Source organism: Curcuma longa, chromosome 1, assembly GCF_044706935.1.
Source record: "Curcuma longa cultivar G26 ecotype Majalengka, Jawa Barat chromosome 1, ITB_CL_G26_1.1, whole genome shotgun sequence".
Taxonomy (NCBI): domain Eukaryota; kingdom Viridiplantae; phylum Streptophyta; class Magnoliopsida; order Zingiberales; family Zingiberaceae; genus Curcuma; species Curcuma longa.
The window spans coordinates 25,767,664-25,786,303 of record NC_133861.1 but is presented as its reverse complement, the minus strand read 5'-3'; the positions used below and the strand labels follow the sequence as shown (position 1 = coordinate 25,786,303).

The window sequence follows — 18,640 nt, the reverse complement described above, 5'->3', positions numbered from 1 at the left end:
ACCGACACCATAAATAAAGTAGAATGTTTTTACATGATACTGAAAAATATCATTTTAATCAAATACCGAAATTAGGATTTTCAATCTTAGGTGAAACAAGTGAGGGGCATACACACATGACCTGCTGTGGTAGTGCAACAATATCCTATGTTGTCCCACCCTGCTTTGTTGTTTCTCTTTATCTTATCCCCTTTGCTCCACCAAGTAACCAGACTACTGACCACTATTGCTATGACTATGTGTGATGCAACATGGAGTGGATCAAACTAACACATACAACTAGAGGCAACATGAATGGTAATCAATCTCTCTTAAAAAAATAAACGATTTTGCACAGAATAAAAACCTACAATAAGATTTTAATATGAGGGAAATGTGGTTTCTTTTAAAGACCAATTGGAATACAATTAGAAATAAAGTAAAAATTATTCACGTAAAAAGGTAATCCTATGCCTAAAAAGACTCAGTAAAGTAGGAAATAAACTAAATTACAAACCAAATTAAAATTTTTACCAAAACTTTGCTACAATCCTAAATCATTTCCAACTTGGAGACTTCTTATAAGGACAATTTCCTGAAGAGGCACTTACCTAAATAAACTCTTATAAATCTTAACACTTTTAACTTAAATTTATAGTTTGACTGAACTGTTTACATCTTTTATCCTGTGTCATGCTACAAGATATTTGTTATCTTCAATTTTTTGCAGACTATACATGTAATCTGGACTCTATGTTAGATCATATAGCTAAGTGCTTACATTAAAAATCTAAAGCTGTGGTAAAGTTTTTGGTTTTTTTGTAAAATCTGAAATTGAGGTTGAGAATTGGAATGGAGCATTAGTACCTAATATAGAAAGACAAATTGTAACTTGAACTCTTTGAAATTCGGGTAGGGATAATAGTATTGTTGAAGTAGCTCAGACCATTTAGAGACTACTAATTTGTCGACATGATAAATTATAGATGACTAATGGGCAAACTGGAAGGTGAAACACTGATGGAAAAGTGAAAACTGAACTTTTCTCCCACAATAAACTAGATGACTAAACTGTAATTTCCCAAAAATTTTCGAGTTGAAAGTTTTCATTGGGGAGATTTTGCTGACACCCCAGTTGGTTCAGTAATCAAAGGATCCAATGTCTTTTGTCAGTATGTAAATGTATATACATATATATATATATATATTATAATATTTTACTTCCTTTTGTATTCTATTGTAGACTCGTCAATGTTATAAATGTTCTTACATATTGCAATTTTGCTTGCAACAGTGGTTGCAGAGCTGATGCTAGTGAAGCTGCTATTGTTTTGCTTCCATCAAACATCTCTGTGTTTACACTCGACTTTTCAGGGTCTGGACTCTCTGAAGGTGAACATGTCACACTAGGATGGAATGAAGTAAGTTCTAAGACACAGAATATCAACAATTAATTTAATCAAACCACCCTAAAAGGAAAAATAAGAAGGTTATTGCAAACAAACAGTCTAAGTTTCTAGTTTCTGGTTTTCTTGGCCATTCACCTTCTCCATGCTTAGATATGACATTTTCTAGATCTACAAAAGAGCCATTGTGGTAACTTATGTCAATTTTGATTTGAGTAGGTTTTCTAGTCATTGAATGTTTTTACTATTGAAAATTTGGACAATTTTGAATCTCTACTTAATGGCTCTTGATTTTTTTTTTGTCATATGATGACTTTTTCAGTTGGTATTCACTTTGATAAATCTATAATGTGCAATTCTGCATGGAGGACCTACTTGTATGTGCAAAGATTTTTGTATTTCATCACCTTGAAGTTGAAGGAAGTGTAAGAGAGCCATAGATGTTTAGGATGAGCAAAATTCGATATTATTTCCATCCCTTTTCAGCTATTAGATTTAATGTATTAAATAGCTTTACTGGAATTGAGATAGCATAGGTCTGTTCATTAGTCTGGCCTAATGGAAGAAATGTGTGGAATTTACTTCCAGAAAGATGATCTCAAGGCTGTGGTGGATTATTTGAGGACTGATGGAAATGTTTCTTGTATTGGTTTATGGGGACGCTCAATGGGTGCAGTTACCAGGTTTGTTTTTTTTTTTTCACTTTGAGCTATGATGTAATACTTCTAAATATTTAAGAATAAACTAATTTCTTATTTGGAAGACTTGAAATAGTTGCAGTTTTATAGTTTGGCTAGAAAATTATTTCACAACTACTGTCTTATTGCACTTTCTTCTTGTAATTAAGTTTTGTTTCCATAGATAAGTGTTCATTTTCCATTACTTTTGATAATAATATTTTGTTTCTTTCTTTGGGGAAGATCAATTATCTCCCATCTAAAAAATAAAAATGCTCTTTTTTTATTTTAATTTTTAAAAATTTTATTTTCTAGAACATGAAAATAGGAAACAGAAAATTGTGAAGCTGTTTTAGTAAACAAATAGCTGTATGGATTACTCTTAAATCATTACTAGTATTCGTGTATTTCAAACCTAGAATCATGTTCTATCTTCAAACCTAGAATCATGTTTTATCTTGCTAGTTACCTTAATGTGTACACAATCAACATCTTCCAACTTAAACTTATTATTCAACAAAGAAGAACTAAAATTTGGAACTAACATATGAGTTTCTTGAGCCAAATCTCGGAGGTATATGGATGACAATTTGAATTAAATGATCACTCATCAAAAAATCTGAAATTGTTTGCAGATGGATAATCTATACTGTTTATTTTGTAATATCAGAGTAAATTAACAGGTACATGTCCTAAAACATGGATATTCTTAATTTAACCTGAGTTTCTTGCAGGTGCTGGTGTCTCATTTATTTATACTTGATTGAACATCCATGATGTCAAAAATTTAAACAATATTCATTTGTAATGTAGTGTAATGGTGAATTTCCATAAACAAATGTGGAGTATGTGCAAAAAATGTGTCCAAATTGCTATGCTTGTAAAGACCATTGATTCTGTCAATCCTACTGCATAATATTTAAATTTATAAAATTTTAAACTCCATCGAATAGTGCCTATTGATTGAAGTGCTTCATGTTGGAACACTTTGTGTCGTGTATTTTTTTGTTTGTTTTGAATATTTACTACAGATAATATACTTCTTTCGACAGCTTGATGTATGGAGCTGAAGACCCATCCATTGCAGGAATGGTTCTTGATAGCCCTTTTTCTAATTTGGTGGATCTGATGATGGAACTTGTTGATACATACAAGTATCCAATACCCAAATTCACTGTGTGTATCTTTTAATCTTTGTACTGCTCATCATGGATGTTTCTGGAAATTTTTTTGTATTGTTCTTGGTGCACCATTTTGTTGCTATGGCCTATATCTGTCTGTTTATTGGTGCCTTTTTGATATGCATTTCCTTTTTTTATGCATAACATTTTTTAGTGAAATATATGAAGATATCCTAGTCGATGTCAAGTTATGCATTACAGATTATTAGATGAGAATATCCATGTTTATGAGTCATAAAATGATATATTTGATCGAGGTAAAGACCTACTTTCAATGGTCCTTGTACTCTAGTTGTTGATGCAACACTAGGAAGAAAACCTAAACTCAAAACCATATTTTATTAAATGGAAGATGAGTAAACATGATAGATTGGGATCTCCTTTGAAGACTCCAACAATGACCTAAATTGGAAGCAAATAATTTATTTCTCTCACAAATTTTATAATCAAATACTTCTTTGTCTAAACAAGATTTAAACTTAGTTTAATACAATTAACAAAATGAAATCTTACAAGTTCTTAAAATTTAAAAGTGGAATTTAAAATTTCCTAATTAATGAGTGCATCAATTGCCCTTGCATATGTAAAGATGGAGGATATTCACTAATTATATTCATTTTTGTAAAGGGGACTTCTTTCACCCTATACCTAGGTAGTCAATTTCTAAATGTTACATATACATTCAACTCTTCCAGGCTTTTATAATTATATCTTGTAATTATCTATTCATCGATTGGTTCATAACATCCTTAACATTCCTCTCAAGGTAGTTTGAATCAAGGATTAAAATACTAAGCCGTTCTGCCTGATACTCATGGTCTTTACCATTTCGACATGGGACCGGCATGGATCAGCACCCGACAGCAGTGTCGGAAGAGTCACATGACCCCTTCGGCTACGCCCCAGCCATACCAAAAGGGTCGCGTGACCCCTCTAGCCATGCCGGAAGGTCGTGCGACCTCGGCAGTCGTGCCAGAATGGACGACAACTCTGGAGGGCTCGCCCGACCCCAATGACCATGCTGGAGGGATCGCACGCTGTTGGGTCGTGGGTCGCGAGGCTGGCGTGCACGAGTTTAATTAAAACTTTGATTAATAATTTCAATTAACTCCCGACTATAGTTGAGATAATTTAAATAGAATTTATTAAATCCTAATATAACTATCATATTAATTTAATATATATATATATACATTATTTATTTTAAGTCTAAAAATATATAATAAAATTAATTAATTTTTATATTTTATATTTTATATTTTTTCATTTTTTAGTTTTTTAAATATTTAAGTTAATTTTTTATTTTTAATAATATATTTTATATTAGAAAATATTGAAATTATATCGGCGCAGCACGATACGATACCGAAAATGTACATTCTAGTTTGAAAATGAAACCTTAGCACGGGACGAGATTTTAAACCTTTGTTTGAATATATTATAAAAATTTAACTTGTTACAAATTTACTAATCTCAAGTTATTTTTGATATTTAGTTTATAAGTCCATTAATTAAACAGTGGGCATGTTAAATAATAAAGTGATGATCTCATTTAATTGCACTTTCTGTCTGATAAGTGACAATCAATTTCTATAAGCTTTATTTTATTAAATTTTAAAGTTACATGCATAATAGATTGCCATGATATAATTTTATTAGCTTTGCAGAGGCATATTCTAGTTTGATCATTAGTTGTTTAACCTAGCTGAGCTCACATGTAGGTGAAGACATGATTCTGCTTCTGCATTTAATATAGCTATAGTTTCTTATTCCTCTAAGAAATAAGGTTACCTTCTAAGTGGATAATAGCTAAATGTATATCTTTTATTTATAAGAGAACCTACCTACTCGAGGACCCCACTTTATTCAAGGACCCCGCTATTTGATCATGAATAACTTTCCCCAGAGCACTCTTAAGGTATTATACAATCCTTGTAGCTGCTATCCAATGGTTATGACATTAAGAACACTACTACTACTCGATAAAAAATGATTGAAAATATACTCTAGTATTGCAATGATTGAAAATATACTCTAGTATTGTCATTGCATAAAAATTTAATAGAGATTGGAATTGATTTTTAATTTTAGCATAAAAATTGAAAAGATTGAAGAAGTTTCACTAGAAAACGTTTAATCATTTGAAAATAATTGGTGAAGGTAATAAAAATCTGAAACTAAAAGTAAAATTGAGTCAACTTAAACTTTAAACATCCAAATTAACTAAATGTAAAGGTGTAAAAAAGCACACTTTTGAGTGTTGTTAGAGAAGGACCTTAAATGCTCTTTAAGAAGGGCCTACTATGTTTATCTAACATATTTCACATTCAAGAGATAGAACATTGAATAGCTTCAAGTAGAGTTTTAGAGAGAGGGATAAGATGAGAGAGCATGAACCAAGACATCTTAGCATTGTGAGGGATGAAGATTAAGTCAAGAGAGTATAAGTAAAGCCCAAGAGGCTCAGGCTCAAATCTAATTATTTTACAAATCATAGAATCCTAAACTAGGATTGGTGGATTATTTTTAATTAACTCTAGGTATTCTTCTGCTACCTTACATAGATATTATTGATAATGGTATTATATAAGGTTTAAAATTCCAGTCATAACGAAGTTTTGGTCTTTAATTAAAATGACACTATTTCTATATGGTGTTGACATTTCGATACATGATGTCAGTGATGGATTGGAGGTTGAAGGAGGAAAGAGATAAAACATATGTAGGAGACATTGTTTATGTCAAGTGATATTGAATTTTGATAATTTACTAGAACCATACATTACTGTTTTGCTAAGCACGATATGAGATTTGAGATCATGGTATTACAAGAACACCATCGTAGAGTTAAGATTTAAAATGTTGAGTCATGCAGGATTTTCGATTTATGACCAGAGCAATACTATTCCAGTACCATATCATGCCATTCCGATACGGTTTTGGTACTTTTTAAATATAAAAATATGTTTATTAATATTTGATTGTTATAGATGCTTGCTATTAAGCTAGATTTGATTTTATTTTATAAAATATTTGATACTTATTGAGTAAAAGTCGATTTAAGGTTAACTTAGTTCACTAAGTAAATATGACATATTAAGTAGGTTTAAATTAGATTTAATATGAATTTACTTCGATCAATTTAAAATTAAACTAAATTTATATATAAAATGATTTAATTCATTAGTAGTATATTTTATAAAGAGGGTCCTTGACGCAATGGTAAAGTTACTACTGTGAGTTTGAGTTGCGGAAATATGTTGCAATGTAAGATTAAGTTGCGTACAATAGACCAATATGGTCCGACCCTTCCCCGCCACCCTGCATCGGCGGGAGCTTTATGCACCTGGCTTCCCCTTTTCTTAGTAGTAGTATATTTTATAAACGGGAGCTTTGACACAACAATAAAATTGCTGTTGTGTGATCTTGTGGTCATGGGTTTGAGTTGTTGAAATAATCTTGTGTAATGTAAGGTAAAACTACATACAATAGATCTAATGTGGTTAAACTTTTTTTCAGGATCATACATTGACAGGAGCTTCGTGCATCGAGTTGCCCTTTTTTAGTAGTAGTATATTTTATAGGGTTAGAAATTATATTATATATTTTTATCTTTCCTACTATATGTATCTTTCATCCTTAAAGAGTTTTTTTTCTCTTGGACGGATGAATTAATCATATGGATAGAGGAAAAAAGTTATATATTTTTTCTTTCATGAATGGATGAAGGAAAAAAAATTAATAGAAAAAATAAATTAATAGACACAAAAAGAATTATTTGCAAAAATAATAAAAAAAATGAAACAAGGGTAAAAAAGGAAAAAAGAAGAAAGGGAAAAAAACTACGACCATAGGGACTTCGCGAGGCCTCTGCGACCTTGGGGTTATGGGCTTAATGCTATGTAAGTTGGTGTGCGGAATGATACGTTTAGTTCATGTTGATCGGCACGGTTCGAAATCTTATGCCTTGCATAGAGTTATATAATTACACATTGATCTCGAAATTGGCTTGAATATACTATAGAAACCTAACTTGTTATAAAGATATTAATCCTAGGTCCTTTTAACTATTTAGTATATAAATTTGCTAATTGATCATTAGTACCTTGCATAGAGTTATATTACACATGGATCTTGAAATTGGCTTGAATATACTATAAAAACCTAACTTGTTATAAAGATATTAATCCTAGGTCCTTTTAAGTATTTAGTATATAAATTTGCTAATTGATCATTAGAACTGATAAAGAAAGTGGTAATCTCAATAGATTATATCCTACCTCAATTATAAAGTTGTTTTACTCAAACAAATTCGCAAGATACTGAGACCATTACTTCAATTACTTGAGTTAGCTATATTGTTTCTTTGAATTCAATCTTGCTACAATTTGTCCTTCTTGCTCTTCCTGGATAATTTTACCTCCGAACACAATAATTAGAATTAGAAATAAAATTTCTCTCTGTGAGAGATCCTACCAAGTCTACATCTGAGTATCCTACAGTCTTGCAATAATATTGGTCATGCAACAAAAGACTTTTTTTTTTTTTCTAGAGCACTCTTAAGATAATGGAGAATTCATATAGTTGCTTTCCAATGACGAGAACATAGATTCTCCATAAATTGACTGATCACACTAATAAAGAGGTGTCAAAATTTATTTTTTCTCAATGTTCTGTATTTCCTTAAATTAGCCAATACATCCTCTATCTTTGTACAAATCTTATATTAGAATTATTGGTTTGGCCTCCAACATGTCAGTACTTCAATATGTCAATCTCCTCAAGCATTATCTAGTACATCAATTGTTAAATGTAGATTTCTCCTTTTGAATTTGAGGATCCACATATCCTTAGTTTGGGAATTGCAAATGAAGATAATCATTTAGTTGTGTAATTCCACCAGTGTCAACACGAGTAATGATAATGTTTTGTATATACACAATCAATAATCACAATGATACACTTCTTTGATTAAGAGACAAAGTAAAAGAATGGATGGTCTCTAACACTTTTTTAATGCCATTCTGAAGGAGAGATGAGTTAAACATTTCAAACCATAGATTTGGTTTCAGTTTTTACAGTGATGCCTTTAGTTTATAGGCAAGGTTAGTCTCCCCATGAGCAACAAATCTAGTGGTCATATAAACTGTCAAATGATCACCATAAATGTCAATGAAATGGCTAGTGGAAAGTTGCTAAGGATATGAACATACAAATTGAACTTATTTTGGCCATTGGAGAAAGTGATCTAGATAATCAACTACATAAATCTATGTGCCCTTTTGCCACCAAATGAGATTTGAGGCAATCTATAGAACCATTTAAGGTACACTTACCTATGAAGATCCATTAGTACCCTAGAGTTGATTTCTGAAGGGGAAGGGGTATTAATTTCTAAGTGATGGAATGAAGTGCATTCACTTCATCAACCATAGTGTTCTCAAATCAAGATCGAGAGAGCCTCTAAGACATTGCAACAACAATAACAACTAAGCTTTTTTCCCTACTAAATAGGGTCGGCTATATAGATCGTCTTATGCTATTAAGCTTGAATAATTACTATATTCTCATCTATATTTAAATAAATTTTATCATATTTTATTGTTGCTAACCAAGCCTTCTTTAATTTCTCTCTTCTTTGATTAATGTGCATATTTGTTATAGTCTCATATCGCCTAACTGATGCATTTATTGGCCGTCTAAGTTCATGTTTATACCTTTTTTTGTCTTTTGGAGTTTTTCCTCAATAGGTGCAATCTCGACTTTCTCTTTAATGATCACATTTCTTATCCTATCCATCCTTGTATGTTCCCACATCAACCTTAACGTCCTTATCTTTGCAATTCTCATCTTCTACTCGTGTACTCACTTCATAGTTCAACATTTAGTCCCGTCTAACATAGCAGGTCTAATCGTTATTTTATAAAACTTTTTCCTTTAAGCTTTAGATATATTTTATGATCACAAAAACACTTAATACCTTTCTCCATTTCAAGTATCGTGTTTATATCTTATGCAAAGAATCATTATCAATCCCTTCATCTTTTTACAAAAAAGATCATAGATAATTCAGCATTTGTCTTGCTATGTCTAGTATTACTAAACTTAAAATCTATATATTTTATCTTTATTAAGCCTAAAACCTCTAACTTTCAATGTCTCCCACCAAAATTCGAGCTTAACATTTACTCTATTATTTGTTCTATCAACCAAAACAATGCCATCGACAAATAACATGCTTCATGGTAGAACTTGTAAGACATTACTAAGAATAAATTTTGAGGATAGGCAGAAAGCTAGAGTGGCTAGGCATAGGATAATAAATTAAAGAGAGAATGCAAAATAAATTATGAGTAGTTTTGTGAGAGTGATGATAAGATCTAAATCAGAGGGGGTCGCAGTCAATAGCAAGTGATAAAGGTACGACAAAGTTTGGATGAGGTGCTGGAGTATGTTCACTATGCCATCTTTGGCTATATACCCATAAAGTAGGTGATGATAGAGCCTTAACAATTGAAAATGTTGAAATATCCATAGAGATAATGATGTAGGAATAAAAAGAACATCCTCTACATGAGTTGACAGAGATAACGTGGAGAAAAAAGTAGTCTTAAAAAATTCACATCAGTCAACATAAGGGCTCAACTTGATTGGAGATGTTATATCTCGGGGACTATTGATGAACAAAACAAGTGCAGTCAAATATTCTCAATTGAATAAAGTACGTAGCCTTCTTTAGAATGAGAATTTTATAAGGAATCTATGGAGAGTGAACAATGACATATAGTTAATAGGATAACTAGTAAGGAAAAGGGGAACATGCATGTGTAATAGGAGTATTCAGGTAGTCTCAACTAGAAGCTTGTTGTTTCATTCGGCTATATTTTTTTTGTTGAGGAATATGTGACTTAAAGATTGATGAAGGATACCCTTACTTTAAAGGAATAATTAGAATGAGTGTCGGATGTATTTCTTAGCATTATCACTTTGTAAAACTTTGACAAATGTTCCAAATTACTCCAAAACAACTAATGAACTCACATGCACATCTACTTGATAAAATCCTTAAGACATATTCTATTTCAATATAAAATCTAGGAGACAAATTGAACGCAAGTGAAAGGGTAACATCACCAATGTTCTTTAACGAAAATTGAAAATTATATTAATTCAAGACTTATCCAATATATGAGATTTTAACCCTTTTTTATAGATTGATAATGATACTTTCTATAAAAACTAAATTTTTTATGGAAACTAACTATGCTATCATGTCACATAATTTACGAAATCATGGCCATATCATTTATGGAATACTTCAAGTCTAATTTTTAAGGGTATACATATTTCTCCACACTTCTTCTCAGGCTGGTGAATGGGTGTTCATCATTCCCAACTTAGATACAATACATTGAAGTGCGAAACTACTTAATCCTTTAGTAACCATATCTATGAGTTGTCCATGTGTAGATACACAAGAGTTATAAATCAATTCACTCACTAGTTTCTTCATGATGAAGTGTTTGTCAATTTTAATGTGCTTCATTTGATCATGTTGTACCGGATTGTGAGCTATACTAATCGTAGACTTATTATCATAATAATGTCTTATTGGGCCATCGTACTTGATCATCAAGTCTTCTTCTTTAACTAAAGTAGTTCATACATACCTTGAGTTGCTTGGAATTTTGCCTCTGTACTAGACTGTACTACCACATTCTCTTGCTCCACGTCACGAAGTTACCATAAAAAAATATGTAATATCCAGTGGTTGACATCTGTTAACCATTGACCCAACATAATCAACATTTGTATATGCCTCTAGTGCTAAATCTCTATTTCTATTATTTTAAATAGAAAACCTTTTTCCTAGTGTTCTGAGATGCTGTAATACTGAGTTAGCTGCTTGCATTTCTCTAAGGAGATTTGTACATATTTCTACTGGGAGATAAAAATTACTTGCTTAGAAAAAGCCACCTTAATCTCAAGAAAGGATGTCAACTTTGATATTACTTTAATTTCAATTTCTTTTTCCAAACACTAACCTAGAAGTTGTCTCTTCTTATTATCATTTCTTGTGACTATTATGAGTGCTGTGACTCCCCTTGAAAGAGTGTTGTAACTCATGAAGAAGAAATATATGACCCCCTTGAATTTGGTTATTCCCCATACCAATCATAACACACTCAATTTGCTAAACCATGCCTGTGGTGATTGTTTAATTCTATATAAGGCTTTCTTCAATTTATATTCAGTATGAGCATCCAAATTATTTTTATATCGTAGTGCAATCCAATCTCCATAGAAATTTCTTCCTCTAGTTTTCCATGCAAAAATGCTATCTTGATATCAAATGCATTCTCATCATTCTCAAGATTAGGGTTGGATTTTTGGACTTCATTAGTCAGGGATAGTCATCTTCTTTTGAGTATGCACCTCACATTCTCAAGAGTTAGGTTTCTTGCATAGGTTTAGACATGGGTTTTAGCATATCTTCAAACACAATTTGACATGTACTCTGATATAAACTTATTCATTGAAGTGATGATATATTAAAAAAATCCTTGGTTTCTTGCATAGGTTTAGACATGGGTTTTAGCATATCTTCAAACACAATTTGACATGTACTCTGATATAAACTTATTCATTGAAGTGATGATATATTAAAAAAATCCTTGTCCTTATTTTTTTAATATGAAATTCACCCTTGAAGATAAAGTGTGAAGGAAGACACTTGTTCATTGATAAGCATGGTTTGAAATTTCATATTGTGCCGGGCAAATGGTTGAAACGTATCATTATGGTAAATTATCAAAACTTGATACCATTATTCAGCACAAACAATGTCTCTCCTTTCTCTACTTTGTCTCCTTCCTCTTTCCTCCTTCAACCTCCAATCCGTCACCTGTACTATACATTGAAATGTTGGTATGATACCAAAACATGCAAACACTATTATTCTAGTCAAAGACCGAAACTCCTGTGTGCTTGAAGATTTGAACCTTGATTGAAAGTATGTCCGCAGACATATAAAACTTCTTTGATGATGATAACACTTGTATCCTTTTTGAATTGAGGGATAACCTTACATTTCAAGATAGTAGAGTCGATCTATTTCAAGATAGTGGAGCCCATGCAGTTTTCTAACATCTCCAATGATCTTCTCTAAATCTTATCCTGAGTACACCAAGGAACAAGTATTTGAAGGTTTGTCAAGGTTACCAATAAGAGATCTGAGCCTCTCAAACTCTTTTAATTGTGCTGTAGCTATGATTTCTACAACTTTTGACATTTTTATAAGTTAAAACTTATCGAAATACTGTGACCGATAGAGAAAAATTGGCAAGGAAAGTCAAATAATAGGGAAAAATATATGCAGACCGGTAAAAGAAATCCAACTATATGAATGCTAGTAAAATGAAGGCCAAACAATAGATTGCCAATGATGAAGATCACAAAAATGAATGTAGCTATGAAGGCTGGTAAAAGGAAACATGGAAAATTGTTAATAAAGGCCAAACAACAAAGATATATTGCCGATAATGAAGACTAAAGAAAGGAATCCAGATATGAAAACTGGTAATAGGAATATGAGAAGTATTCTAGTTTGTCTTTAAAAAATAGAGTAAAACTAGACAAAAAGAAGGAAACTAAAAGCGATGTAGAATTAAGATTCAAGAATGGATGTGAATAGAGAATTAATGATGGTGATGAAATAAAACATTGAAAGGTGGAGATGATAGTAGATGTGCAAAGGATGCGATGGAGAAATCATGTGTGATGATGAGAAGAGATGGAAATCACAATAAAAAGTGATGGAAAAAAAATGTAAAAAACCAAACAAGGTCTGTGACTGTGAATGATTTGTGGATGAGGGCAGTGTTTAAGGTTAAGGTTGTAAAATGAAAACGAGGGTAAACTTGTGAAGGAGATTATAGGTGAAGAAATTAATATATTTGAAGAACAAGTGGTTAAATTTTCTCATCCTAAACTTGAAAAATAATGTCAACAGGTATAAGAGAAATCATCTATTTTATCAGCAGAAGAAGAAGCTATAGAAATTGCAACCAAGGAATTAAAACCTAATGGCAGAAATCCAAGCATTCATGTTAGAAATTTCAAAATTAATTTTGATACTAAGTAGGCTATCAATAGGCTATCTTCTTAGGCAATGAAATAGATATGCTGATTACCAAATAATTATATTTATGAGAAGATCACACATACAGAGGTGGGCTGTACTGAGATTCTTAACGGATATGGCTTAACGACGAAAGATCAATGCAGATGTAGAGCAAAAGTAGTAGCAAGGTGTGACAAGGCTTTTCTTTGGCACTTCGCCTAAGGTGAGCTTTGCACACAGTCACATCTAGTGTTGAAGGGGCTACTTCTTGCTGCAAGAAGGAAGAGGGTCGGTTATAGCCATGGTTTATTTCAGTTTCGTACTGGAATGATATGATTTCGATATTGTATTGTGCCGCGCCAATATAATTTTAATATTTTAAATATAAAATATATTAATTAAAAATATAAAATATAATCTAAATATACAAAATAAAAATAAAAAAAATATATTTTTTAAAAAGAAAGAATACGAGATTGCAATGCTTTTATATGATAAATAAATAAATAAAATTTATTATATATTTTTTAAATTAAAAAAAATATATATATATACATATAATTAATAGGATAGTTGTATTAGAGTTTGATTAAGTCTATTTAGGTTATTCTATTTATAGCTAGGAGTTGATTGAAATTAGTAACCTAAAATTTTAATGTTAATCTAAGTAATTTTTTCTGCATTGCCACTTGCGATCCAGTTGCTACCCGGAGTGTCAGTGTCATGCGGTGGGCGGAATGATAAATTTTGCATGTTTAACTCGGCACGGAATGAAATTTTAAACTATGGTTATAACATTATTAGTCAATAGAGAACTCATGGAGGTGTAGAGAAGCAGTGAACAATTGATATCAAAGTTGAAGGAGAGCAATTTTTTAAAAAATTTTTTTTTCTTTCTTAGTCTCCACAATTTTTAATTTTTTTATATTTGTGGATCGAAGTTGCTTGTGGTGATTGAAGGAGAGCAATTTTGGGAAGAGTCATGAATTGGTTGCACTGAAGCTTGAGGATGATAGAGAATGGGGGGAGGAACTTGTATCGAGGTCGAACCACCAGGTTTCGACTCTGATACCGATTAACACAACAGCAAAATGGAACCCTCAAAGAGAAAGTAGAAGCTCACCCATAAAAAAATTCTTTCACTAAAAATCATAGAAAATCAAAGAAAAAGTTATTAATTAAAAACTGTTTAAATTTTCACCTTATGATAAGATTCATTATTCGTAAAAAAACGAGTCAAACAATGTTTAAAAATTCTCAAACTATTTTTCTTAGACCAATAACAAACTATAGAGAATTTAAATGACGTCGTCAAATTTTAATTTTTAACGATTTGAAATAGGATTTGAAAATCCTAGCTGCGGCAAGAAATTTTGTCGTTGACTCTATATCATTGTTATAAAACATGGCTGGCTTGATGATGACAATGATCAATTACTATTTTTTTTCTATTGGCTCTGGAAAAAAAGTGATTGACTTGAGGGAACATCATGTACCATATTGAACAAATGGAAGGAAAAACTAAAACCTTGTGTGCACAGAATTAACACTTTGTTGGACCTTTATATGATACTGTGCAGCTTTTATATAGTAAATATGGGTATTTTATGCTGGTACTTTTTTTTATATAGATCCATATTCCTTTTTATGGAACGGATGGAAGTGTAGCTTTTGAATGCATTAATGTTGATGTTTTGCTTTACATGAATGTTACTTTCTTCAGCAGGATTTATTGTTTATAGTTGCATATTTTTCATTTATATAAGAAAATATCTCAGGAGGATGGAAGTGAAATTTTTAATGCAATAACTTGTTGAATGTTTATTAACTATGTTGTTCTATATGTTCTTAATGGTTATATTTGCATTAATATTCATTTGCTTGTGCAATGCATCTTTATAGGTAAAATTGGCAATTCAGCATATGCGCAAGGTTATCAAGAAGAAAGCAAACTTTGATATCTTGGATCTAGATACAATTCCTGTAAGTTTCTCAGGTTTGAGAATTTTGTTTTATGAGATAAGTGAAGAAATTATGTCATCTAGAAACTGATATCTTGAGTGGCTATTTTCAGCTACCTTTATGATATAAATCTCAAATTGTATGGGCACATTATAATTTGCTCAGTTATCTACCAGCCAAGACTAAACTTATTTTCTTCTTTGTTTTTTTAATGATTACCCATAATGGGGTTCTGAATAACTCATGCTGGGTTGAAAATTGAATTTTTGGTCAAATTTTTGATCCCATATTGGGAGTTCCAAATTAGCTATAGAAAATAGTTCATGAGTGTCATGCATGTGATTTGTATCAAATCTAAATGAAGTGAAAGAGAATGAAAATAGAATTTTTGGTCCTTTCTTTTGGGCTTGGAATGATATCAATTGTAAAAAAACAAAAAAGAAGTTCAAAACTGATGTGTAAATGAAGTTTTACTTGGGTGGAAAAATTATCTTTGAATCCCTTGAATTCATCACACATTCTCTTTGATAGTATTAAGTTGTAATCAATTAACTTAGTCAGTGGAAACATATTGCAATTATATTATACCAAGCATGGTCTAAGTGTGACATTTAAACCATAAAGTAACCACTCATTTACACATCATTTCTTTTTTTATCTCTAGAGATGTATTTCCTATTCCTTTTCTTGAAATTAATTAAACTTGTAGCTGTAAAAATTAACTTACTAATTATTGATTTATATATAATAAATTAGTATCAGGCATGTGCTCTGAATGTTATATTATTAATTTTAAAGATATGTGTTATTAGTTCAATATTAATTACCTAAAAAAAAGTTTTTTATTGTATAATTATAATTTATTAATACTCATATAATTAATCAATTTGAAATAATCATAGGGCACTTTAAATTGACTGTAGCTTAATTTAAATTATTTTGAAATTTATTTATAATTATAATTTTGTAGTATGTTTTAATTAGTCAAGTTTAATTTAATCTATATATTTAGCAATTACTTATATATTTACATTCAAGAATATTTACTTCTTAATATCAAGGATGATATATTTATTTGTATTTTTTATTTAGTTTTAAAAAAACCTAAAATGCAAATGAACTTACATAAAAAAAAGAGGAAACCTTGACCAAATGGAAGGAAATTGAACGAGTAAATCTCATCCAAAGTCTTGATATGTTTGAAGGTTGTCAAGTGCCATATGACGAATTAGTTTGATTTTTAGAAATTGAGGATAACATTCCTGATACCGTGTGGCTGTGGAAACTTCCAAGGTAAATCAGAGGCAAGCCATCATAAAAGAATGGGGGCATTAGGTTATTGAAGACAACTGCATTCCATATAATTAGGTTCTTAACATTTCATTAATGTGCTAGCCACGAGACTACAATACAAAGATATGGAGTTCTTGACATAATCAATCTTAAGAGGAGTTGGTGTAACTTAAATTTGATATAGATGAAGGATAGGGAACATTATACAGCCTTCATGTCATTATCAATGGGCCGGCTTCAGTTGATGAGGAAATATTAGATGGTGACATAGTGTAAACTTTGATCAGATAACTTTTTTTTTATTTGGTTTATATATTTATAGTGACACTCCTAATTAGTAGAAAAAATTAGATGACTGAAAAAGAGGGACAGAAAAAAAAACTGAGGTGAGGATCTTAGCTACACAAATTTTTATTCAAACCCATATCACTAGTGGATCTTAATACTTCAAATTTAGTCACCTAGAAAGAGATAGAATGAGTCAAAGGCTGATGCTTAGGGAAATTTGCAGATAGTTGAGGCTGTAGATATTGTGCTTGCCATTTGAGAGGATGGGAATACACCTTATGTATTTGAATTTCATTTTTGTAATGCATATTTACAATAAAAAATGTTTTGTGTTCAATGCAAGTACAAACAAGATCTTGAGTCTGCAAAAACCAATGGTAAATGTCTATGTCATCAAATTGATCAAACTCAGTTTTCTTGGAGGTTTACAACAAATCTTTTGGCAAGTGACCTATATCCCAAAAATGTGAAAGAATCTGATTTCAGTAAGATAGACAATGTACCAGTACAGGGAAGTTAATATAGATCTAGGGTGGCTTGTGAGAGTCAAATCCACGTGAAAAGAATGTTAGGAAAAGGACTCTATTAGAAAAATATTTGGAACATAGCAAAATACATGTGTAAAGGGTGTCTCAAGATATTAGATAGGAAACATGTAGATATTCAAGTTATTTGAGGGCAGAGAGATCTAAAGGATCTCACTACTTGCTCGAGGATTCTGTTTGGTTATATCAGATGCAAATAGCCTGATCGAGGTGGAATCTGGTGCACAGACTGTACCACTTCTGTTTGTGTAGTCTTCGACCAAGATGAGAGGACTAGGACTGCTTTGGAGCATCAAGAGTTCCAGATGGAGTTTTGGAGCAAGATCTTGTTGAAATGGAAATTTGATGAGATGGGCCATGTTATGCTGCACACGTAGCTTACCGACTTAATTGCAATCTGCTTTTCAATTGAGTCAATTTGTATAAATTTTTAAATATACAATCAGACTTTCTTAATTAATCAAACCTAGAATCATTTATAAAACCTTATTAATGCACCATTTGGTTTAGGATCTATCTATAACACTAGAGAAAAGACCCTATAGAGAGCACCAAATGAAGCCTTTGGGATTAGAGTGTGAAGAAGTGTGCTCTCTTCTTGGGTGAGTACTATTGGTGATCTAAGCTTGTTGGATTAGATTTATTCTTGTAGTTCTTCTCATGGGTTCAACTTCATAGGGAATCTTGGGAGGTTGAAAGAATTTTTAATATGGTGTTTGCATCAACTTGTCCAGGTTGATTCCCTCTACTTTTGATCTCATATCATGTTTTTGTGCTTGTCACATTCTAGTGTTTGAGGAACTTATTCTCATTTGCACACCAGATGTTTGATGCAAGGTTTAAAATCTCGACCCGTGCCGACAATTGCGGTCCCGGACCGGAACGATACGGTTTCGGGATCGTGATTATGCCGTGCCGATATAGTTTCGGTATTTTTTAAATTTTAAATATAAATATATATTAATTTTATTAATATTTGATTATTACAATATGTTTTATATGTTGAAATGTTGAATTTATATTCCACGGGAACGATACGGTCCCGTGGAGGCCGTTGCAGCATCGCGGCCTAGAAGATTTTAAGAATATATAAAATTTTATTATAATTTTAAATAAATTTATATATATTAAAATTTAAAAAATATATTTGATTATTTATTTAGGTTAGGGTTGATTATTTATTTAG

General features: G+C 31.4%; 1 protein-coding gene across 1 annotated transcript in view; it reads left to right on the top strand.

The window, feature by feature from the left end:
• LOC141840607 (uncharacterized) overlaps positions 1–18,640 on the top strand; it is a 58,362-nt gene that overhangs the window by 26,370 nt on the left and 13,352 nt on the right. The window contains exons 4-7 of the mRNA XM_074728649.1: positions 1,274–1,400; positions 1,974–2,068; positions 3,115–3,238; positions 15,269–15,349. Coding sequence (XP_074584750.1) covers positions 1,274–1,400; positions 1,974–2,068; positions 3,115–3,238; positions 15,269–15,349 — 427 coding nt within the window. The remainder of the gene's footprint in view (positions 1–1,273; positions 1,401–1,973; positions 2,069–3,114; positions 3,239–15,268; positions 15,350–18,640) is intronic.